Genomic DNA, 26592 nt, shown 5'->3' with positions numbered 1-26592 from the left:
CGTTCTACCTGAAATTGTTGCCAGTGGCTTTGGGGAGGGATAATTAAGTTTGCCGCCCGCCAATAAGAAATTCATTTGGCCACGTGGCCTTTATAACGCTGTAGTTTTCGGGGCGAGGGCTGCGCAGAGATTCCAATGCTGATTGGTCGCTACTCGAACTAGAGCCAACCGGCTTTAAGAAGTCTGCACGACTACGCAGATGTTTTGACTTTCTAAAAAGGAGTCGCTATTCGTTTTCTCGAGTCATTTCAGTTAATATGCTCAGTAATGTGACGCTAATGATTATTTTTAAAAACTCCGAAGAAAAGGGATAATAAACCATTTCGTCCGCTATAACAATACGCGCTGACCTTTACACTTTAGTAAGGCGTTTGCTTAATGGTCAGCGGCGTCGCTATGGGAGGTACATTCAGTTATCCAATTAGAAACACGAAACGGAGCATGTAGATAGAAAGATGTGAATGTGGCAGAAAATATATTTAGCGAATTCACCTTTGACGTTTGCTTGTTTGTTTACTTTAACGTGCCATATAACGGAAGGATCATTTATGCTCTAGTGTTTGGCAACCCTGTTATGAGCTTGATCGGATTGGCTGCACTCTAAAAAGGACTACCCGTGAAGGTAAAGTATGCCCTGCTGGGTGGGTTGCTTGATAAAGGTTATTGGGATACATCGTTAGGACTGTAGTCTCTTATCATTGTCAGCTAGGCTAGTCAAAAATCTATGTGGCAAAGAAAGATTGCTCAACTAACGGCGACAAATTGCAAGCTACTGATGAGTATTTTGATGGCGATATCAACGATCCCTGTAGAGATTTCGGGTATTCACTTTTGATCTTCGTTTTAACCGTTTCTGAGTGCTACGTTGTACTCGAGACAAAGCCGTGCTGATTTGCGTACCCAAAAAGCTGCGAACGGAGCGTTCTCATTTCCTTTGATTAGTATTCGCTCTACAGCCTTACAGGCCTGTTGTGCACACGGTTTGTACACCGTGGGATTGTCTTTGGGGCGAGTGGTGATCGTGGCGTTTTCTAATAAAGCCTTGGTCGTAAGAATATTTTGTTGTTCGTTGTGGGCACTTACGTTTTTTTTATTGCTGCAAAACTTTGATTCACTTTGGTAATAAATGGTCAGGTTACTAGAGACCGGCACCGATTAATAAACTTCATGAAGTGCTAATTCAAATACAGTACTTTGATACAAATAATCAACTGAATAAAATAATCAAATATAATGCGCTGAATGTTTTATTTCACACAGTTACGCTGCTTTGTTAAAGTTATTGATGTGCCGCTTTATCAAAAGTGCTGTGTAAAATAAAGGCGCTTTGATTTATAAGGTGTTGAGTTCGATTTAAAGCCTAATGATCTATTTAGAATAATTTACTTTAGTAATAGTGATACTACCGGATTTAAACAGCTCAGTGTAATAGCCACTGGGGTGTTGGACGTTTTCATTATCTAAAACAAAGGTAAGTTGAAATACCTGAAGGTCTTTGTAGTTGATCACTTCTCAAAACATCTTGCAATTTAAGAACATAGAGCTAGAGCCCATCCTGGCAGCACCAGATGCAAGGCAGGAAACAGCCTTGTATAAAACACCAATACAATGTACAGCCCACGTGGGCATACACCCATACTCGCACAGAGACCTACTGTATATGGATGCACCGGTTAAATTAGCCTTCACATTTTTGGGTCTGTAAGAACAAAAAAAAACGCATACATTAGATAGATAGATAGATAGATACTTTATTAATCCCAAGGGGAAATTCACATAATCCAGCAGCAGTATACTGATACAAAGAAACAATATTAAATTAAATAGTAATAAAAATGAAAAGAATTAAAATAAAATTAATGTTCGCATTTACTCCCCCGGGTGGAATTGAAGAGTCGCATAGTGTGGGGGAGGAACAATCTCCTCAGTCTGTCGGTGGACATTCGAAGCATTTTGAGGAGAAGAGGCCATTTAGCCCAACAAAACTCACCAATCCTATCTACTTAATTCTTCCAAACTGACATCAAGTTGAGTTTTGAATGCCCTTAGAGTCCTTCTGTTTACCACGCCACTTGGTTATTTATTGAGTGTGTCTGTAGTTTTCTGTGTGAAGAAAAATGTAGTAACACTTTTGCAAAATATAACCTTAACAACTTTCCAATTTTGTCCCTGTTCACTTGTCAAACTCATTTTAATGTAGCATTTTTGACCCCCTCTACTAATTTCTTTCATAATTTTGAATGCCTATTATGTCACCTCTTAATCTTCTTTTGCTTAATCAGAAAAGGTTCAACTCCTTTGGTCTTTCCTCATAACTCAATCCTTGCAGTCCTGGAATAAACCAAGTCATTTTTCTCTGGATCTTTTCTAGCACTGCTTTCTTTTTGTAGCCCAGAGACAAAAATGACACACATTATGCCTGACTGACTGCTCCAGGTGTGGCCCCTTTAGTTAGTTGTAAGCATTAAATATAATCTACTCAGACTTGTACTGTGCACATTATACTAAATAACTTAACATTCTATTGGCTTTCTTAAAGTCTTCTAAATACTGCCTGGAAGATGATAGTGATGAGTCCACTACAATTCACAAGTCCTTCTCATAAGCAATACTTAAAATTTTTAGGTCTCTCATTATGCATTCAAATCAAAGATTTTTACTTCCTATGTGTAACATGTTACATTTTCTTTCATTACATTTCATCTGCCACAAATTGGCCCAAGCTTGCGTTTTATTCATGTCCCTCTGTAATAATTCAGTGGGTTATAGATTATCTGCCAATGCATCTAATTTGGTTTCATTTGCAAGTTAACCAACTTGTTGTTTATATTCCTATACACTTGCTTCCTGTGTTTTAGCCAATGCTGCACCTATCTACACACTACACCTTGAACATCCCCTTCTTTTAATTTGATGCCCAACCTCTTATGAGGGATCTTAACGAATACTCTCCAAAAGTCAAGATAAAGAATATCATATGGTCCACTTCAATCCTATCCTTGTGTTGCTTCCTCACAGACTTCCAGCATATTAATGAAATGCAACCTTCCTGTTCTGAATCCATGCTGACTGTTCCCTAAAATTCCTATTCTTGCCATATGTTGCTCATCCTTCTCAATAATAACTATTTCCATTAATTTACCTAGGATGTGTGCAAAGCTTACTTGCCTATAGCTACTTGTATCTGCCCGATTAAACATTTTATTTAACTGGATAATATGTGCTATTTCCACTCCTTAGGGATATCCCCTGTGTGCAGTGTTTTTTGAAGAAATCCATCAAGGGTTTATATATGCACTAACTAACCTCCTTAAACACTCAATGGAAAATGTTATCTGGTCCTGGTTATTTGTTGAATTTCAGGTTATTTAATCCAAGCACTAATTCTCACTACTATCTTTAATTTTTATATTACTCAGTATCTCCTTAATTGTCCGTCTTACTACTATGAGGTTATTCGTTTCCTCAGATGTGAAGACTCCAGAAAAGTGTAAGTTTAGGAAAGTTACTTTTTTACTGCCTGTATATTTTAATTCCCCCCCAACTGTTACTGGTGCACTTCTCTTTGGGTCATTTTTTTGACTTCTCTGCAATGATCTCCCTAACTGCCTTGCTAATAGTCTTCTTAATGGTTGCTCTCATGCTTTCATATACTGTATAATTTGGAGTTTTTAGTCTTGAACGCCTTATACAGCTGTCGTGTTTGGTTTTATTTTCTTTGTACCTTCGTTTTTATCACCTTATTTATCTATTGCAGAGTTTATACTAATTCCAGATTTTTTGATGAACCTGTCCTGCATCATATGTAAAATATGTTTTCCACATATAAAAGCTTCCCTTTTAAACTTTGCCACATCTGTTCAAAATTTGTCCACCAAAGTTACACAGTTTTAATCTTTGCATCTGTACTCTGTGAAAACCCTGAGAACTGTATTGTATTATGATCACTTGACCCCAAAGGTTATATCACGTCTACATTCTGAATTCTATCCTGGTTATTACAAAATATTAAATCTAGATGGGCTTCTCCCCATGATGGTGTTTTTTGGGTGTTCTTGTACTTCAGTATTTGCACGGTTGGTCCAGTTATTATTCAGTTAGTTCCCCATGACTAGAAAATCTCACTCTAAACTTACCTTTTGAATATTATTAGATAAGATGACCACTGAAATTATGGTTTGCATAGGTAGGTCCATAACACACTCCCCTAAAGTAACCTCTGTCACTAATACCTTCTAGTGATCGAGGCCTTGATTTTGGAGTGTGTTACCCAATAGGCAAAGGGAGAAAGATCAGACTTCAAACAGTCAACGTCCAGTGGTGAAAGTCAAACTCGGGATTCTGATTGCTAAATCATTTGCACATGCTGCTTTTTAAAAATGAAATCTTTTAATGTAACCAGTGATATCCATTAATCCAGTCAGAATTCAAAATTCTCAGTTCAGCAAATTAAGAAAGTAAAATGAGTAAGAGAATATTTGAAGTCATTCAGTTAATAATGATAAGATTCATTTGACTCAGTAAAATGTTTCCACAAGAACTTAAAAATCAGTCATAAAAGGCATAAAATGCTTAGCAATGATTTTTGTAGTAGAATGTGTGCAAAGTCTTGTAGTCCATTGTTCCAAGCATGGTTAGGTACTGATAGTTAACCACATCCTTTTGTAATAGCCTACTTTATAAACAAGGTAATATAATAGGAAAATCGATGACAAGGAGGAGACAGACTCAAATGATCTTTAATTTACTGTATACCTCATCTTTTTAAGGCATACAATTTACTAAAGAACTTTGAGTTATAGACTAGCTGTTTACTTACTCTGCATCATTTACAATCATAACACAACACGTTATGTGATTGACATTATGTCAATAAGTCAAAAAAAAAAAAAATGACTGACCTTCCAGCCTTTCGGTTTAAAGTCCATTGCCTTTACCACTATTCCATGCTGAAATGGCAATAATTATGTCAGCACAATATTTAAAAAAAAAATGTTTTCCCTGTTAAAACTGAGATAAATGAGTCTGTAGAAACTTGGCACAGAAGCAAGAAAACTCATATTCCACTTGTGTCTGAGTAACATATGAGCTTTTCATCATAACAGGTTCACCAAGTTTGATGCGCTCAACTGTGTGAGCTTCCACACCATGAGTGGGGAGCCTGATGCACTGGCTGTGGTGAACCAGCTGCGGGACTTGGCAGCTGATCCTCTCAATAGACGAGCCATTGTTCAGGATCAAGGATGCCTTCCAGGCCTTATTTTATTTCTAGATCACTCAAACCCTCAGGTTGTCTACTCTGCACTTCTGGTGAGTGTGCGTTACTTGATTAATATTATTGTTTTGGTTATCCTTGGAAAAAGTCTTTCTTTCTTTCTTTCTTTCCTTCCATATTCCCAATGAAATTTTGGTCTTTGATGGAGAAGGAGAGTGTACCCAACATTATAATAGTGCAAGGTAAAAACTGACCCTGTCAACACTTAAACTGGCTTGTTAACTTAACATACTCTGGGTCCATTAAGCAGTGTAACTAACCACTACATAAGAGTTAAATACTTTTATTAGAATAAGATTTTATACGTATAATATAGGTGACTTCAGGTTTTTTGTATTTTGTATTCACCCCTCCGTTTTTATATTTGCTTGATCCAATTCAAGGCCATGGAGTGTTTTAGGTTGTGTATAAAAAGGAACAGGAAAGCCGACAGTTCATCACTTTGCCCTCAAAAACACCCTCATGCAATTATTGACACTGACATCTTACCACTGTGTCTTTAGACTGTATGGGATAACTGGAAATTGTACAGGAAGGTCATTCAAATGCCTCACAGAAGTTAATACAGCTGGAAATGGTGGTGGCAGGAGCTAGGCCAGTTTGTAACTTCCCACAGGTGATAATGTAGAATGGAATGGCTGAATGCAATATGTCAGGACTAGTAAGCCTAACAGATGGATAATTAGAGGAGCAGTTACAATAGTATTTTCACAGCAAAAAAGAAATGGTAATCACAAAATAACACATTTATAGTAATTAAGCAGTGATAATTTATATTATTTGGTGTTCAAACAGATAGCTTCATATCCACATTTACACTTACAAGTTCAAAATCACAAATGTTTCTAGCCTCATTTGGGATGTGGGAGAAAAAACAGAAAAAATATTTCCCCAGACAAAGATGGAAACTCGACAAAGACAGTAAACAGGCTGGGATTCACATTAGGCTTAGATAGCTGGGAGGCAGAAGCGTTAACATTTATGTCTGCTACCTGCCTGTTTAGCTTAAATTGAGAGAAGAGCATTCAATAGACACAGATACAGATTCTTCTTTTTTGCATTGTATGAAAAGGCGCTATATTGCGCCTGACCCGACACAGATTCACACAGGAGGCACGGGTAAAACCAATAAACTATTTTTTTTCAGCTGGAGGGTATGTCTTTCCCATAATCCCTCCAGCCACAACACCGTCCCAAGCACAGTACAGTACAGTACACCAAGCACCTTTTCCCACTACCACTCCTCCTCAGCAAGCTTTGTCCTCCTCCTCCTGACTGGCCCCCCGAGTGGTGTTCGCTGGCTCCCTTTATTGGGTACCCGGAAGTACTCCAGGTGCTTGATTGCTGACATCCAGCTGCACTTCCGGGTGTGGCGAGACCAGTGCCCAAAAGGGGCCAGCAGCTCTTGCTGCAGCACCCCTGGTGGTGCCTGTGGAACCCAACATGGCTGCACCGGACTCCAACCCCCATGAAGCCCTGGGGGAGTCCAAGGTACTGCGGCAACTCAGGGAGGCTGCCATCTAGTGTCCAGGGGGAAGATACTGGGTTTCCCACCCTTGTCCCCCTGGTATATATGGTGCAGGGGCACCCCGGCCATCTGTCACAGCATATATCTGAGCCAAACAGCTTTCATGCACCCTAATAAAAAGACAGATGTCTGTCTGTGTGTGTATGTCTGCATATCTGTTTGTCTCTCCAATGGCTTTATGCCATTTGGTGTGGGTTTCATTAAAGCAGTGCTGACGTTTGTGATGTGGTATCAGTTGGAATGAAAAATAAAGTGCATTTTATTACTGCATACATTCTGAAATGTAGTAGGATGCCTGCTAGGTTTACAAATGATAAAATCAGGAAATGTGGCCAAGTTGGCGCTTCCTCACCTTATCTGGATTGTCTTCTCCAGCTTTCAAATTAAGCAGTAAAACTTAAAACAGTGGAGCTTCCTGGCATCGTAAGTCAGCTTTTCGGTTCCGAAATTACAGGCCCTTGCATTCAAACTGTCTTTTAAAGTTTCTGTCTTGGATTCTCTTTTTGGCAGTCTTCATAAAGGGAGCTTGTCCATTTCTCTTTTTGCATGTGGGAATAAAGCTTATTAAGGTCACTGCTAGTATTCCAGCAGTCTCTACATCTACACTATGACAGCCGTGAAATAATTAAAGTAAAGGTTTAACCAAAGCTGCTTAGGAATTTGGTGAAAGTTACAAATTTATTTATAGCTACAATCGTTCTTGCTGCAACCAATGTTTGCTTCTGTGATAAGCTGAGTTTATGAAAAGAAACACATTATCATAATTTTTTTAATACCTTCTTTAACAAAGAGAATGCACTGCCATTGAACAGTTTTTATTCCTGTTTAATTTCTCCTAATCTTCTAGACATGACTAGTTTTAATTGTAGGAACCCAACACCCGACCCAAAATAAAAGCTGCTTTACAGGAAAGCTGTGATTTCTTTTATTGTTTCTGGTCTCCATCAAGCTGGAGAGAGAGTTGGGTCTGTTTCAACTGCATTTGGATCACTGATACAGCACATTAAGACACAATAAAAATGTTTATGTAAACTAATGTTCATAAAACTATTGTGAATATGGCTTCTTTAATTATAACTATTTGAGTAAAATAGTAACATATATAAGCTTTCCTTAAGTTGGTCTCCAGCTGAAGAACTTACTTTAAAGTAGCATTTTCTGTCTGTTTATTTGTTCCCACCTTTCTTCAGACATTTAGCCTGACCTTTTTTCGCCCCATTTCAGGCTGTCCGCTATCTAGCAGAATGCCGTGCCAACAGAGAAAAAATGAGAGGAGAGCTGGGGATGATGCTTAGTTTGCAGAATGTTATACAAAAGTAAGTAATGTGTGTATTTTGTTGTGCTGAGAAAGCAATAGGTTTATTTCAATTGTTCGCTGCCATTTTAAAGATAACTATTCCATTTTACCTGATAGAAACTTTGACATGGGGATGTTTGCCATTTATAGCAGTTCTTTTATATTTTATTTACATGAATGAAAGTGGACCAGAATATCTATCTCTTTCCATGGATCAATGTAAAACAAAATGTGTACAGTATATAATGTGAGTGCATTTAATAGTTTCTAGTTTGTTTCAGTTCTCCATAGCTTGACGTATATCTAATTTTAGCTACTTATGTTTTTGAATAGTTTTGTTTTAATGTTGATAAACCGTTTTGTAGTCAAAGAAGACTTGATGCAAATCAAGGGTCATTCCTACTCAAATTCTAATATGACTGAGAAACCACAATTGCAATTCTGATCACAGTTTTTATCATCAAAGTACAGAAGGACATAACTGAATTAAAAATTCAGCAAAAAACAGCAACCTATTGCATCACTGGCCTAAGGGAGTCGAAGTTTTTCTGTCCTAAACCTACAAGGCCTCCTGGGGCATATTATATGTTTTCTGAAAGATATTGATACATTGAGTCAGTGTGATTTAGTTAAATCTTCTATTACTTATAACCTACATGTTAAGTAGCACTTCAGTAAATTCTAGATCCTAGGCTATTGCCTTCCTTAACCTAATTCTAGTTTAGGACAGGCATTTTTAATTATTTTATATTTTGAATATCCTAATATGATGTTTAAAACATTCCTACTGTATATACTACTTTCCAAGCAAAACAGAAAGAGAAAGAAAAAAAGAACTTTTCACAGGACATTTTTTTACATAGAACTTGGATAGGCCGAGTGCTTTTCTACTATTTAGTGTTATGTTGTGGGTATCGAAACATTTAAAAGACAATAAAGCTATTACGGTATCAGTGTTAAATAACACAGTTAACTACAAAAGATATAAAAGGAAGTACACATGTAATGTCATAAATGAATAGAACTACAAGAGTAACCATGTAAAACATTCTAATGGAGCACACTATGGTTCACAGCTTTTTAAAATAAATGGTGTCTTGTACATTACAACAAGGGCAACAGGCAGAATAATTATGCATTGTTTCTCAAAGTAAAGTACTCAAGTACCACTTTCCAAAATTTACACAGCTGTCCTTTTTTAAAAATAGGAAGGGGTGTGACATTGATAGCTTGTACTTTTTTTTGGAACTTCAATGGTTTCATAATGGGAATTTTGAGGCTCTTTGGCTCTATTCAGTAAAAAAAAAGATCTAGCTCCCTAAGAACCTTCATAATCACTGGTACCTCCACAATTTACATGTCAAAGAGTTACACAAGTAATTTACATCTTATAAAAAAATGAAAAAACTAGTAAAAAAAAATGCCCAGTATATTCTCAGCCTGTCAACATCAATCAGATCACTCATGTATGGTTTAGAGCTGAGTAGCAGGCGTCTGGAATGCCATAATTGAAATTGTGTTCTATTGTTTTATTTTATTATCTTCAAGTTACATTTACCCATTTTATTTTTTATAGGTCATATTTAGATTGTTTCCTAGTATATTACTTTTTTCTTTAATATGTTACCATAATATTTGGCTAGTGATTTTTTTTTTTTTTCTTTCTCGAACTAAGCATAGTAACCTAAATAGTAATAGAACTGAACCAAAGAAGACCACTGTAACTACAGTACTACTGGCATGGATTTTTCTAGAGTTAAATTTCTACCACACATAGAGAGATGCTTTTGTTCCTGATAACCAGGTGAATATACACAGGAAATCAGCAACAGAAATCTTGGCCACATTCGCTTATTTTTTTGCATTGTTTATTTACATTAGTATCAGTTGTGTGCTGATCTTGTGTCCTTTTGACAACACTGCTTAGCACCCTAATCGTAGTAATAGGGCGTTGTACCAAGTTGTGCCATTATGGATGCAAGCAAAATGACACCTTTTTTTGGCTAAGTAAAAAGATTACAATATTCAAGCTTTTGATGCAGCTCAGGCCCCTTCTTCAAGATTGCACATTTTAATCTTTTTCTTGTTGGGCAATAAAATGTGTCATTTTGCTTGACTTCACTTTACACCCTTAGTCGTAAATTCTAAAGTAAACATGTTAAATGGGTTTCAGGGCTTGTGTAAGTCACTCAAATCAACCAGTTGCTTGGTGTTTGAGGGCAAGCTGTGTTTGACCTGTGTAGGATAAAGAAACACTGGATTATTTCATGTGGCAGTGTCCCACAAATTTCACAATTGAAATAAGTGTATGTGATATAAACATAATGCATTGATGCTTAACTTAATTGTTAATTAGTCCTAGTACATTAATCATTAAAGTATATTTTGAAAATGTCACATGATTTGTCAATGTCAAAGGAATTAACACATTTTACATAAATACATTATGTATGTTATCAGTGAATTATATACATTATTCCAAAAAGGAAAGATAATTTTTTATAATCATCCATTTTCTAGACTATGTTGGGTTAATAATTTAAAAGAAAATTTCTAATATATCCAACACAAGCATTTTTTCTGTTTCAATTAATTCTATGTGCCATTTACAAATAAAATTCACCATTGGTAACTTGGCAAAAACAGTATATATGTAAAAGTATCCAGCAAAAGACGTTTAATTTGTCATCATACCGTAATTTATGTAATGTATTTAAATTTTTTTTTTTTTTTTTTTAAAAAGTAACTTAAGCTGGTAAATTAACAGCATTAAATGTTGGCTATTGTTAACCACTGTTCTTTAAGTCAGGTGCCAAAAAGTAGCTGATGCATTACACTTTTATGCTTTACCGTTTGAAATCACTTTGTTAAAACATATTTTTTCTTCATAATCAAGCACTATGAGATGTATTTTTGTTTTGATTTGATCAGAACGACCACACCTGGAGAAACAAAACTGTTGGCCTCTGAAATCTACGAAATTCTTCAGTCCTCCAGTAGTGCAGAGGCTGACCAGACAGATGAAGCAAGGTCTTGTAGACGCAAAGCTCAGTTCTTCCTTGGATCCACAAACAAGCGTGCCAAAACTGTGGTTTTACATATAGATGGCCTTGATGATGCTGTAAGTGAGAAATATATTTATTAGAAAATGGTAGATGTGAATTATTTTTAATAATACATTTAATGAATTAAAATGGAAACTTTAATGTATAGTTTAATGCTTCTCAAAAACACTTTAGATCACTTGAAGTCTACAAATCAGCAGAATACTCTAAGCTGAGCAGAGTTATCTTTTACCTATAGATCCTGCATCCAAAGATGATGGCCAACAAATGTTTGCACTTCCAACATTAATGGCTTTATATCTGAACTGTAATAAAATCAAGCATATTTTTTACTTTTAATATATTGAGTATTGAAGTTTAGTTATACTACATTAACAACTATTATACCTTTTCTTTTACTAGTGCAAACCAGACTTGTGAAATAAGTCTAATCTGTTATTAAACTCCTATGTGGCTAATTAAAGCAGCTCTTAGTACTTTTAAAATAAATAATAACTTTATATAGTGCACTTTTTACCAGCTTTTTGTTTTTTCCCTTCTGAAATAAAATGTGGTGCCTTCCTAGACACGTAGAAATCTTTGTGAAGAGGCTTTGCTTAAGATTCGAGGAGTCATCAGTTTCACTTTCCAGATGGCTATAAGACGATGTGTTGTGAGGATCAGGTCTGACTTGAAAGCAGAGGTAAGCATGTACAAAAGAGCTTACAGTATCTGCCTCATATTTATTTCACTAGTGGTGCTTTATTCTGTTGTTTATTTCAAATTTATTTCTGTTATGTAATTTATTCTTTCTTCTAGGCCCTGGGCTCTGCAATAGCTTCAACCAAAGTCATGAAGGCCCAGCAGATAGTTAAAGGTGAAAGTGGTGAAGAGGTAAGAAATATTTGAAGTTTGTTTCAAAATTTCATCTTTGTCTGACCATATTTTGGAGCCAGTGTTTGAAATCTGCATCCGGGTCTGATCTGGAGTATGCGCAAACATACAATTGGAGCAGTAAAAAAAACCCTCATTATCCTGCCACCTATTATATCATGGGTTGAAAGTGAAATGGTATATTGAGTGGTTTTATTTGTACAAAATTGATTTTCTGTACATAAGTTCAGTTTGATTTTTATCTTACACATTAGGTTTTCAAGACACAACATATTGTAATTACTGCACCCTCCTACTGTAATCTGGCTTTGCCTGCTGATCAGTCAGGACTTTCAACACTCTATGCATTATATTTAAATGGGTTTCATAAGAACATAAGAAATTTGACAAATGAGAGGAGACCATTCCATGCATCAAGCCGGTTTGTGTAGCTAATAGTTAGCTGTCCCAATACCTGATCCAGATTCTTTTGAAAGGTTGTCAAAGTTTCTGCTTCAGCTGCATGTCTCTGTAGTTTGTTCTGGATTCCCACAACTATTTACATAAAGACATGCTTTCTGGCCAGTTCTAAAAAAAGTTCTCTTAATTTCCACTGATGTCCTTAAGTACTTGATTAAACCGTAAGCTGACCGAATTCTGCTGGATCGCCTTTTTTCAATGCCTTTTAAAATTTTAAATTCTTGGATTAGGTCCCCCCACAGTCTCCTCTGATACTAAACAGGTTTAAGTCTCTGAGCCTGTCAGAGTAGGACATGTTCTTAAGTCCTGGGATGCACCTGGTTTTCCCCTCTGAACAGCTTCAAGTGCTGCTATGTCTTTCTTGTTCCAGGTGATCGTAACTGTACATAAAACCCCAGATGCTGTCTTACTATTGCATTATATAATTTTAAGCATTAATGTCCTTTGACTTGGGTTATATTATAAAAAACGTTAAATATAACATTTTATTTTCCTTTATCACTCTAGAAAATAATATTGCAGTTTTCAAGTCATTCCTGTGTAGCTTTGGCTTTATTCTTCACTAGCAGAATACCCGCGCTTCGCAGCGGAGAAGTAGTGTGTTAAAGAAGTTATGAAAAAGAAAAGCAAACATTTTAAAAATAACGTAAGATGATTGTTAATGTAATTGTTTTGTCATTGATATGAGTGTTGCTGGCATATATATATATATATATATATATATATATATATATATATATATATATATACACACACAGACACATATATAAAACATATATATATATATATATATACATACACACACACACACATATATAAACATATATATATATATATACATACTGTATATATACACACATATATATATATACATACTGTATATACAACATATACATATCTACATATATACTGTATATACACATATATATACAAATCTACATATATATATATATATATTAGGGGTGGGACTCGATTAAAAAATTAATCCAATTAATTAGAGGCTGTGTAAGAATTAATCTTGATTAATCGTATGTAATCGACACGTAAATTTGCCCCAAATCGCAAATGTTTTTTTTTTTATTTAAAACGGTTTTAGTGGGCTTACAGAATCAAATAATAGACATGGACATGAATATTGTAAACTGAAGCTGTTTTAATTTCTGAAAAAAAGCCTTTAAACTGCATTTGAATTCAAAACAGAAACAAAAATATCATCCCTGGTTAAAATTGGGCAGACTTAAAAATAAAGTGGTAGTTTAAGTACTTTTAAGTACATTTTCAGAATAGTATTGTCTTTAAATAATAATAACCAAAATTTCACCATAAAGTGCAGTTTTTCTTCTTAAAAAAATAAGTCAGAAACATAAAAGGTAATTTGACCAGCTTACTCTTTAAACTCTGAGTAACATTAGCCAAAATTATTTTGTACATTAGGCTAAAACAGTGTGATCATTGAACATTTTGTAATTAGATGTATTTAGAATTACTAACGGTCACGGAAGTCCAATGATCCCCAGTAAGAGCCACAAAGTCCGCTTTCTGTAATGCATCTAATTTTGCTTGCTTTTCAGTGTGCACAAAACCATGCTTTTATCAAGGCTTCGGAAGTCGAAATGATCAGTCGAGGAACGCGCTTTATTCCGACTCTAACATTTTTGTAGCTGTGATGTGTGCATCAGTGTAATGGATGTACCAGGAAATCATGCATTGACAAAAGTTCCCGCTTGCTTGGAATTGAAAGTGTGATTAAATGCGTTATTTTTTAACGCGCTATGGAGTACATGCATCGAAGCTTCTCAGCTGTGCTTGTGCTAAGAAAGGGAAAATTTTAAAAATAACGTAACATGATTCTGCATTAACCTAATATTTTTTCATACGTCCCAAACCAAGGAGATGCGAAGGTAAAATGAATCGGGAGCGCGACATAGTCAGTACATCCCTCTCGAATCGAACCTCAATGTCGGCGTTAGAGGCTTAAGACTCTACAATTAGCCACAGCGTGTGGCTTGTCTATGCTAAAGTATGTATTGTAGATCGGGTATATATATACATATATATATATATATACCCGTATCGCAGTGGAGAAGTAGAAGTTATGAAAAGAAAAGGGAACATTTTAAAAATAACGTAACATGATTGTCAATATACAGTAATTGTTTTGTGAGTGTTATTGAATGTTGCTGTCATCAAGGATTTGATTATCATTATTTCTTTCAATCAGGCTCGTATTTGTAGGATGTGTTCAAGTTACATTCCGTGTTTGTCAATCGCTGTAAAGATAAGAGGTTTCATTCATCGATTAGTTCCTTACTGCATCAATAAACAGCTCGCCTTCCTTTTATCTGTGATGTGACAAACTGCATGCACGGGTTTTTTTTACACTGTCTTCCTTTAGCAGGACATTCACTTTTTCCACCGTGTGCTTTGTTTTTCGCAGTAGCTGCACTTATGAATATGATTCTATGTATAAGACGCTTCATATTTTTTGCTGCCTTCTCAATTGTGTAATTCGGTTTTGTTCAGCACTCTTTGGAACTGTTGCTTTTGTCTGTGCACTGCGCCAGTTCACGGAGCCGCTTGGTGTTCTTGCATCGAAGGTTCCCAGCTGTACTGGTGCCATCTCGTAATGTCAGCTAAGACCCGGCACTTAAAACTTTCTCTCGCAGTTTCAATGAGTTTGTGCCAAACACCACCCTGACCATCTCATCTTCCTCTGCATAAGCACAGTCCTTCACACGTGAATATTTACCGGCAGTGTTTGTATTGGATTGCCGCTGATGGACGGCCTTATATGGGCAGGCACTAAATTACAAACGCTAGTGGTAGCCTATGAACTTAATTTAATATAAACTTACGGTTCACGCCGTGCTTTGTTTCCGCAGTAGCTGTACTTATGAATATGCTTGTATGCATCATTTGCTTCATAATGTTTTTCTGCCTTCTCAATTGTGAAATGGCGTTTTGTGCTGATCGCTGTTTGGAGTTCTTCCTTGTGCTCTACGCACTTACGTAGGAGGCGTGATGATGTCACACGAAACTCCGCCCCCCGCGGCATCTCCAACTCAAGACTCCATTACATTATATGGGGAAAAATAGCTTCCAGTTATGACCCTTATGCGTAGAATTTCGAAATGAAACCTGCCCAACTTTTGTAAGTAAGCTGTAAGGAATAAGCCTGCCAAATTTCAGCCTTCTACCTACACGGGAAGTTGGAGAATTAGTGATGAGTCAGTGAGTGAGTCAGTGAGTGAGTGAGGGCTTTGCCTTTTATTAGTATAGATATATAGATACTATTCACAATAATTTATAAGATATACAAGAGCATGCAGGTGATTTTTCCTTGGGATTGTCTGTCAGTAGACCATCTAGAAAAAGTGCTACACACAGACCTTCCAGGCCTCAACTATTAAATCAGTATCTCTTTTATTATTTTTTCCCTAGCTTTCCATACATTTTTTAAAAGACTTTTGCACCTCATATAATTTATTTTTAATGGCATACGTATATTTTCTGTACTGCCTTTTTTGAGCGGTATGTAGATATTCTTCTGTTAATTGTTCAGTGCCTATAAAAAGCGTTTGCCCTCTTGGTACTTTCTAAATGTTATTGTTTTACAACATTAACACTAGAATTACCAAAGCCTACGAAAAAACTTGTAAATCTGGCTCACCTTAAATCCCTTCGCACCTCTCCGTCGGTGTCTTTTGTCCTGTAAATGTGTCGATCAAGACAAGCAGCCTACTATTCCATTCCCCCACCACTGCAGAATGTGCGCAAAGTTCTCCCAGCTCATGTCTTGATTATCTGGGAGTGAAGTGCTGGAGTTTTAGAGTGGAAATAATAGATTATTTGGAACACATGCATTTCATGTGTGTTCCATTTCTACAATAATCTGTGTAAACACATTGTTAAAACAGATACTTTTCTTCATATTTTAGCAATAAATGACACAATGTAGGCATAAACTATATAAGAAGTCCAAAGATCAAATAGGTTCACAAAAGGTTCAGGGATGATACAATAGCTTCCCTGGCATGGCGGTAAGAATTGCTGACTTGACTACCTCCTATATTTACCGTTTTCAGTAGTGAGCTGCTCTTATTATTAATAATTATACAGTAAACACATGTTTGATTTGTGTCTAACAGCCAGTGTACATTTATAGGACTTGTAAAAGTTAGTGTTGTTTTTTTTTTTCATTTTTATTCTCTGTCACGATCGCGATACATACTACTGCCCCCAATTGATCTGACACCGTTAGTTTTTATTTGAAACTGGGAATAACTGTAGATGTGAGTGGTGTTTTGAGACAATGGAACTGGACATTCTCTGATCTGGATGGATAAAAGCTGACACACAAACGCTGGTGAATCTGCCTTATTCATATGTCACCATCACTTGATTGTTTTTTTTTTTTTTTTTCAGTTTTATTAAGTGTTCCTGCTCACGCTGAATTAGTATGCACCTTATGGTTCATGATGTCACGCAGAGAAATAGGAATATATGATATTTGGAATTATTCATTTTATGACCTGAATAGTACATTTTGGAAAACATTGTGACACTGATGCAACATTATTCATATTCATTCGCATAACATCTTGCGGTTGTAATCAGTGACCACGTGTGTTTTTTTTGTTTTTTTCTTTCTCCGCAATCTTGCCAGTCCCCACATGTTGCTGTATGGTGGAATTTCTTTTGTACTCCAGGAAATGTCAAGAAAAGAATAGTGCAGAGTGGTCAGTTCCGCACTATATGCAATCATCAGATTCAAATGTTAACAGTTCACACACACACACACACCCAAGGACCGTCCTTCCTACAATTTTGACATGTGTACCTGTTGCAATGTACACACTTCCCTCTATGCTGTGGTTTCTATTACACAGCTGAAAGAAAGAGACAATATATGTGACATTTTGAAGAAATCCTTTTATTACCTGAATAGTACTAATCGGAAAACATCATCGCACTAATGCAATATTATTTGAAAACGAACAGTGTCAGATCAGCTGTAAATGTATGGTATTTGTAAAAGCTAGCTTTTTTTCAGTATTATTCTCTCAGTTATGTTGATGCTGTCCTTCGCAATCCAAACAACCCCCCAAATCTGACTCTTATCAACAACAGTATAACTTCACACCCGTTCCGACGAGGTTCATTTTCAAATAATATTGCATTAGTTTGACAATGTTTTCTGATTGGTACAATTCAGATCATAAAATGATTTCTTCAAAATGTCAGATATATGTTTCTTTCCTTTTTGCCCGGTGCTGCGTTGACATCATGCACCGGAAGGCATGAGCTTATTCAGTGCGAGAAGGAGCACGCAGGTGGCCGATTGCTTGTACTACAACAAGCTTGACCTGACGGCGATCAATGCGCATGTACTGTACAAGGCATGCACGGGGTCCACTTAGAAATGAAGAGTGTTTATGGCTCACCTTGGAGTGGAACTTCGTCATCGCTTCTTACAAGAAAAAGCAATGGATAAAAGCTTCTGTTCCAAGACCGTCGCTTCCCCAGCCCTTTCAGTGTAATAGTAACACAGCACAGAGAGAAGTGTGTACATTGCAACAGGTACACATGTTGTACACGTAGAAAGGACAGCCCTTATGTGTGTGAACTGTTAACATTTGAATCTAATGATTGCATATAGAGCGGAACTGATGTCTCTGTAGTATGCTTTTCTCTGCATGTCCTGAAGTACAAAAGAAACGGCACTGTTCACCAAAACGTGGAGACTGCGTGGGCAAGATCAGGAAAAAAACAAAAAAAACGTGGTCTCTGATTACAAGCGCAAGAAGGTGTGCGAATGAATATGAATAATGTTGCATCCGTTCCACAATTTTTTCCGAAATGTACTATACAGGTCATAAAATGAATAATTCCAAATATCATATATACCTATGTCTCTGTTTTTTGTCAGTGCGGATTTGACATCATGGACCATAAGGTGCATACTAATTTAGCGTGAGCAGGAACACTCAATAAAACTGAATTAAAAAAAAAAAAAATCATGGGACGGTAAGATGCGAAGAAGGCAGATTCACCAGTGTTTGTGTGTCAGTTTTTATCCCTCCAGATCAGAGAATTTCCAGTTCCACTGTCTCAAAACACCACTCACATCTACAGTTATTCCCAGTTTCAGATAAAAAGTAACCATGTCAGATCTCGGGCAGGGGGTGGGTGTTGTATTGTGATCGTGGGTGTTGTATTGTGACAGAGAGAATACAAGTGAGAAAAAAAAGCTAACTTTTACAAGTAGTATAAATTTACACTGGCTGTTACAGACACAAATCAAATATATGTTTTTATTGTATAATATTAACAATAAAAGCAGCTCACTGCTCAAAACGGTAAACTTGCCGGGGAGCTAGATTCAAACTCCCGACCTCTGGATTATAAGTCACTAGTTCTAATCATAGCACCATGGAAGCTGTCATATTGTACTTTTGTGAAAGTGTTTTTGAACTTTGGCCATCAGCCTTCACACATTATGCAGTTCTTGTATACATTTTGTCATTTATTACTAAAACCTGAAAAACATTTCTGTTTTAATGATGTGTTTTATAGATTGTTGTAGACACAAAACACACATCAAATTATTTCCCCTTACAATTCTGGGTAGCTCACTCCCAGATAATCAATCAAGGCAGGACCGGGGAGAACCTCTTACCCGTTCTGAGGTGGTGGTGGGGATGGTATAGCAGGCTGCTTGGGCTTATCAACACATTTAGAAGACAAAAGAGGCTGACGGAGAGGTGCGAAGGGATTTAAGGTGGGCCGGATTTACAAGTTTTTTTCATTAGCTCTGGTAATTCTAGTGTTAAATCACAGTGACTTTAATTTGTTTTTTTTTTTTTTTTGACACTGATCAACATAAAAGGATTTTTTTTAATGTCAAGTGAAAACGGATCTCCGTTCTTCTTTGATGCAACCGGACAGAGCCTAAGCAGTTTCACAGAGTCATGCGTGGTCTTTTCCAAGCCCAGCCACACATTCTCAATTAGATTTGAGATCTGGATTCTGACTTAGCCACTCTAGAAAGAAATATTGCCATTTTCAAGCTATTCATGCGTAGTTTTAGCTTTTATACTTGGGACCATCGTCTCTCTATTTTAAAAGGAAATCTGAGATGAGACTTTTTCAAAGAGAGAATTTCAAGTCCCGCAAGACAAGAATTTGGCCATGAGATTTTTTCAAGTCACACCCTCCTCTCAACCATATTCAACCACACACACGGTCCTCTCACCTCTCATTCGTGTAAATGCTTTTGACAGACACCATTCTTGCTCTCTAAGCTCTTATAAATTTTTACATTTTCCTCACTTTAACCTGCCAAAAAAAGAAGACTTATGTCCAAATCTTATTGAAGAATTTCATCACGACAAATTGGTAAATGTGTATCAATAGACTATGCTAAAACAGTTGGTGGTGATTGTGTGGAAGATGAAAACATCAACTTACAATATCTTGAAGAATATTTACACCATACAGTGTTCCACCTCCCAAATTACTGTTGCAACGAAGTATGTATCTATGAAAGGTAATGTAGTACATCTCCCGCAGATAAAATTAGACACCAAAGGAGATCTTGACATGCCATTCGTATTAAGAAATTAACAGTTTCCTGTTAGAATAGCTTTTGCAAAGACAATTAACCAATCATAGACGCACACATTCGAAAAAGCCTATTTATTAGAGAGAAAGAAACTAAATTCACTCATGGGCAGTTATACGTTGCATTGTTACGATGCAAGTCCAAACACAGAATCAAAATTCAGTGTGATATTGACAACAATGTAATTAAAAAACTTGTTTTTACTGAAGTTTAACAGTAAAAGTGTAAGTTTAAGAAGTATTTCTGTGTTAATTTCAAATCCAAACAGAACAAAATCATATAACGCAACAAATTTTAACAAAGCATGAAACATAATTTACTTTCAAATTATTACGTTTTACTATTTTTTAATATGGTTAATTACTCGATGTAATGTAAAATAGTTAGTACTGTTATACATATGTAACCAGTCCTGTGAAAATAACAATCTGTTTAAATTGTACAGCCGCATCCCCATATGCAAGCAGCTAAACCGCAAAGTGCCTAGTGCGTAGCGCCGGCCTGGAGGTTGGTGAGTGAAGCAAGCAGGGGTCAAAGCCCCCTAGTATTTAAATAAAGTGTTAAAACTTACAAAGGGGTGAATACTTATTATAGGCACTGTACATCCTGGCATACAGTAAACACATGTAAGTTAAATAGATGCATGGGATGGATGGGAAAATATCAGTGACTAGTATCCTGCATCTCAACAATTTCCAAGAATTAAGAAATACAATCTTAGCTGCAAAATTCAGAATGCAATACAGTCAACCCTTGTTTATCGCGGTTAATCCGTTCCAGACTCTGCCGCGATAAATGAATTTCCGCGAAGTAGGATTCTTTATTTATAAATCGAATATTTTCGCAGTTAGAGCATAGAAAACCTGTTTACGACCTTCTAAATACAGTAATCCCTCCTCGATCGCGGGGGTTGCGTTCCAGAACCCCGCGATAGATGAAAATCCGCGAAGTAGAAACCATATGTTTGTATGGTTATTTTTATATATTTTAAGCCCTTATAAACTCTCCCACACTGTTAACATTATTAGAGCCCTCTAGACATGAAATAACACCCTTTAGTCAAACGTTTAAACTGTGCTTCAGTACAAGACAGAGACTGCAGTTCTTTCTCACAATTAAAAGAATGCAAACATATCTTATCTTCAAAGGAGCACTGTGAAGAGCAGATAATGTCAGAGAGAGCGCTCGCTAAGAAAAGCAAACAATCAAAAATCAATACGTGCTTTTAAGTATACAGAAGCACCCCGATAAAGCGGCATTTTGTAGAGGAGCGTCCTATCTTCTAGGCAAACAGCCACTGTGTAAACAGCCCCCTCTGCTCACACCCACTCCATCAGGCAGAGAGAGTGAGAGAGACAGAGAGAAGCAAACAAAACAAGCGCCACGCGGGAAGCATATCTTATAGCATTGAGGAGTTTTAGTTAATATGCAATACATGCTCTGATTGGGTAGCTTCTAAGCCATCCGCCAATAGCGTCCCTTGTATGAAGTCAACTGGGCAATCAAACTGAGGAAGCATGTAACCTAAATTAAAAGACCCATTGTCCGCAGAAAGCGGCGAATCAGCGAAAAATCCGTGATATATATTTAGATGTGCTTACATTTAAAATCCGCGATAGAGTGAAGCCGCGAAAATCGAAGTGCGATATAGCGAGGGATTACTGTAGTTTTGACTCGATTCATACAAATCATTGCCATAGGTTTTCTGATGCATGTCTACACCTTATCCCTCAAATGAGATGTGCTTCATCAAATACACACCACTTCTTACAGAGAAGAAAGAGTCACTCACTGAGCTAGGCACACTATCACGTCACAATCGCATACTGCAGTGATGATGTGTATCAGAGATGGAAATAAGTCAAATGAGCACAGCAAAACAAATTTCACTTAATTAAGGGCATAAGACTAAGACCCATTAGTTTGGTGAATTGAGATGTTTTAAGTTGCAAATTGCTGTTATATATGTAGTTACATTTATTTTCATTTATGAATTTCACATCTTCCTTGAACTGGTTGCTGTTACCACTGTAGGTGCAATTTTTGCAATTTCGATAAAAAGGGATTTTTTTTTTTTTTTGTTATTGTTTGCGTTATTGTGGCCAGTTACACTTACCATACTACTTTCCTGCAATTACATTGAGATTTTTTTTTAATAAAAAATACAGACAAAATAGGGAAAACCCTTTAAAAGATATTGTGGAAAAATAGACAGATTTCATAAGGTCTTAACTGCCTGTCTTAACAGTTAGAGTGCACCCTAGCCTTTGTGTTCTTCTAGTTTATAAGGTAGTCTTACCCTTTAAATATCTGTATGTGTTATGAATTTTAGGGGCAAATGAGACTGTTGGAGATGAACAGTCAACAGCAGGTCAGCATTTTTAAGATATCTCCTGATGCCATGTTGTGCGATTAATGTCAAAAGTTTGTACTAGAAGTGCTATTGGCTAGAGATTACATTTTAGGGACAAGGGTAAGTGGTCACTAGTGGCATGAAACTGTGTTCAGCAGATTTTAAGTAAGAGTAAGTTTGTAAATGGTGGGCAAGCAGGTGACTGGATATTGGGTGTTTTGTTGTCTGTCTTATTCAGACACATATTTTTAGATATATTGGAAGAGGACAGTACAAGGCAGAAAACAAACATTAAAACATAAAAGTGTCTGCTGTTTCCATGAAGTGCTAGATCATCAAAGGATACTGTCTTGTTTTGTACCTCCAATATCCTCTGACCGTTTATTGTATCTGTTATGTGAAAATGTTATATGAATTCATTGGAAAGAACTGCAGGACTAGCTAGTCAAGAAAGATATCTAAACTTGGAGCTTGCAAGTTCACTATTCCTGTGTGAGTGTCTTCTATGCAGCCATTCTCATATTCTCCTTAGTCTGTATTCTAATATCCCATCCATTACTTCATTTGCGTATATTCTCAAATTACTTCTTGCAAATGTTGACTTTGTCTGCTTTTAGGTCCTGATCCCATTCCAAGACGATATCTCTGTAGAAGTCGAGCAGAATACAGATCTGCCAGATTATTTACCAGAGGAGGAGAGCCCTTCCAAGGACCAGGACAAAGCAGTTTCCCGAGTAGGATCAAAGCAAGATGGAGCCGGTTGGCTGAGCACAGCTGCAAATTTTTTATCTCGGTCATTCTATTGGTGACAGGGGTTTGGGAGAACTGGGAGCTCTGAGAGAATTGCTTTAGTTTCTTTGGGAGCGGTGGACTGCTAAGTGCAATTTGCAATAATATTTGCAGTGTATTTACTTAAAAAAAAAAAAAAGGCACGCACATGTATGCTGCATTCATTCTACACGCAACTAAAGATTTATTCCATCAGGAGATAAAGACATTTATGAATTTGCTGCCTCTTCATTTACTTTTTTTTTAGTTTTATATACTTTGTTTTTTTGGGATTCATTCACGGGTTCATCTTCCAAACCAAATGGTAAGCTTTATCTCAAGAGTGGTGGATTTTAGATATGTTACCCAGAGCACTGACTTTCACCTCATTTTCTGTTCACTTAAAGCAATTCTTAATGTTGTTTAGATTTTAGTATTGTGTATCAAATATGACTGCATTAAATACAAATGTATATTTTTTTATTTTCCTTCCCCGTTGTATAATCCACCTTGAATTTGCAAAATTCTAAGGTAATGGCCAACCCTGCACTACTCTTCTCATTTGAGAATCAGTCTATACACGTGTTATGTCTGAGCTGCCTCTTTATTTTGTTTACATGACTTATTTTTGCTTATTTTGTGTGCCTTGTTGGATGGACCTGCTATTTATTGTGTGCTGTTTATTTTTGTTGTATTGGTTGCTTGCCAGCATGTTACCAGAAGTGGCTTTTTATTTTTAATGGCACAAAATAAGAACAACTTCTCAAATAAATCCTAGTTACAGTAGGTCAAGTATTTTTCTGCACCACATTTTTAATTTAAATAAAATGCCAATTACTCCTGTAGATATCTAGAAGTAAAAATGTTGAAAACAATGCACAGATAGCCATTTATGCATTGGAGGGTAGAATTTTGTCACCCTTATTATTCCAGTCAACCAATTAAAGTTTCACAATTTCAATAACTTTTATTAATGTTAATTTTACATATATATTAATTTTAAGTTGACACCTCTGAAAGATGCAAATATGTTAATGCATCCCCAAAGTAGTTCTGCTGTGTTGACGAAACACTTCACAAGTTATTTCAGCATACAGAATCTGTCCAGCCCAATGCCCATTTCACATTAAATTGTTTGATATATACATGTAAGTCATTGCTTTTCAAAGGGATTAAAAGTTTCTACTAACTTTTGATTTTTAAGACTAGAACAAAAACACACTAAGCAGAAACAAAAAATAAGACTTCTAGAAACCAGATGAAAACATGTTTGTTAGATTTGATGTATTGTACATAGCTACCTGTTTTATCTGAAGATGCCCAGCGTTGTTTCGTTGTATCCTTTGCCATAACCATTATGGAATTAAGACCTATAAGTGTCTTTTTAAAATTGAAATTTTGTAATTGAGGAAGTTTTCTGGTATAGAGACCCCCAAGGGGCAATACTGTATTTCTACAGTAATTAAAAGTGAATTCTGAGGTTCAAGAATTTTAGCAGTAAAGCACAATTTTTGTGAAAGTTTAAACTTTTAGATTGTTAATGAAATAATTGAAAAATGTCTCAGAGTAGAGCCTAATTGATCAATTTCCAATTTTTTAAACTGATCAGTGTTTAAAAAAACCTTTACAATTCATTTTGTAATTGGATAATTAGAGTTGATCAGCCACCAGCTCTGATTCCAGATTGAGAGCCGGTAATGGTAGGAATAAACGTTTCATGTAAACTTGTTTATATATTTACAGGTATTTTGCATGCTTGTCTCGCAAAAATAATTTTATTTGCCATGTTTTTGAGTTGCAACTTAAAATCTGTCTCAAGAATGTAATATAATGTCTGCCTTGTGGTGTCAGCAGCACTTTTGCACTGTACTGATTCATTTTACAGTTGTTAAATAAGCTCATCTAGAGAATGGTCAATGATGTGTTTCTGCTTCATTTTTGTCATTTTAATTTATATGACAATGTAATGTTGGTGCTTTGTGGCCTATGATGTATTTTTGTCTTTTATTTGCAAGTATCGGTATTAATAAGGTAAATGTAAAGGTTACCAAACCAGTAGATGTGGTACAACAGATTAAAAAGCATGAAGGCACAATGCAACTCTGAATTTAGATATTATTTGAAAATGCTTGTTTTTAGATGCATTTCTCTTTTAAACCTTAGTATCACATCAACATACACTGGTTTTTCTGTTTTACAGAATGTATTGTGTCTGAGAAGAATTAAGGTTGCCATTATTAACTAAGTGTTAAATTCCGAATTATAAATAAAGTTATACCACTTAACCAGCTAGACATGCTGTATTGCTGTTCAAGTGCAGCCTTCTACATTAAAGGGAAGGAGGATTACATACATTTAATTTGTGCATTAAATATGACTCAAGCAGGCACGTTATTATTAAAAATATTTAAATTGTTGTGATTCTTACTATACATTATGCGTTCAAATATGAAGTTCTCTGATTTAATAAGATTTATAGCAGGTATTACATTTTTATCGTTCTCGGCATAACTCCCAGAGGAGTGCAGTACACAAGACAGTCTCAGATGGGAAGCTGTTGTGATGCTTTCTTCTGTAGTATATGGAAGCCACTGTGGTTGTCCTTTCAAACCCAGGCCAAAGATGGTCCTTCATGGTGCAAATAAACAAATATCAGACCGGTTCGACAGTCATTTTGTCTGATCCTTCAATATGGCTTTTTTTTTCTTGCAGCTACACAGCCATAATATGTTGGAGTGAAATGTTAAAGCAAATAAGCTGGGTGTTACACTTGCATCATAGCTTAAACTTGACTCCAAGTATTTGTTCATTTTTGAGCAATGTAAAGTGGTTGCCTTGTACGTACCACAGTGTCAGCATCTTTGTTTTGGTTTTTGTTTTTTTTTTTTTTTTCAGCTGATGAGCGCACACTTAACAGCATTTTTGCATTTTGACGCCTTTTGTCCCCTCTTTTAAATTGAGGATTCCCACTGCTCTACAGTACTGCTATCCTCTTTCTGGCTCAGGAATCTTCCATTCATGTTGTGTTAAATGCTTGTTAAATTTCCACCATGCATTCAGAAATTGTGAAACAGGGAGCTTTTAATATTTGAATGCATCTTACAATATAAATCAGGAATATAACTTGTCTGTAAATTGTATCTTCCCCCTCATGTGCTTGTAAATAGATAAAGATCAAATTAATATGTGTGCATTTTAATGAGGTATACTGCTAATAGTTACAAGGACCACTATACAGTTGTTAAAGATCAATCACTAACAGCTAAATGTTACTGTACTGTTGCAAATGAACTGGTAACATTTTATGTTTTGTTTTTCTTTTACGGTTAAACTTTAAAAAAAAAAAAAAA

General features: G+C 36.2%; 1 protein-coding gene across 1 annotated transcript; it reads left to right on the top strand.

The window, feature by feature from the left end:
- Positions 1-33: 33 nt before the first annotated feature.
- Positions 34-26592, top strand: armc1 (armadillo repeat containing 1). The gene is made up of 7 exons (XM_039754581.1): positions 34-622; positions 5106-5310; positions 8028-8119; positions 11032-11221; positions 11731-11847; positions 11964-12038; positions 23092-26592. Exons 2-7 carry the CDS (start codon positions 5149-5151, stop codon positions 23281-23283), a joined length of 828 nt encoding a protein of 275 aa, XP_039610515.1. The 5' UTR covers positions 34-622; positions 5106-5148; the 3' UTR covers positions 23284-26592.

Source organism: Polypterus senegalus, chromosome 5 (assembly GCF_016835505.1).
Source record: "Polypterus senegalus isolate Bchr_013 chromosome 5, ASM1683550v1, whole genome shotgun sequence".
Taxonomy (NCBI): Eukaryota; Metazoa; Chordata; class Cladistia; order Polypteriformes; family Polypteridae; genus Polypterus; species Polypterus senegalus.
Note: the sequence above shows the minus strand (reverse complement) of the source record. Positions and strands in the feature narration are given on the sequence as shown.

Excerpts from the sequence above, each read along its gene's own strand:
- armc1 (XM_039754581.1), top strand. The coding sequence starts at position 5,149 with ATGAGTGGGGAGCCTGATGCACTGGCTGTGGTGAACCAGCTGCGGGAC. Across the intron at positions 8,120-11,031 it reads TTGCAGAATGTTATACAAAA|AACGACCACACCTGGAGAAA; the intron begins GTAAGTAATGTG and ends TGATTTGATCAG. Across the intron at positions 11,848-11,963 it reads GGTCTGACTTGAAAGCAGAG|GCCCTGGGCTCTGCAATAGC; the intron begins GTAAGCATGTAC and ends TCTTTCTTCTAG.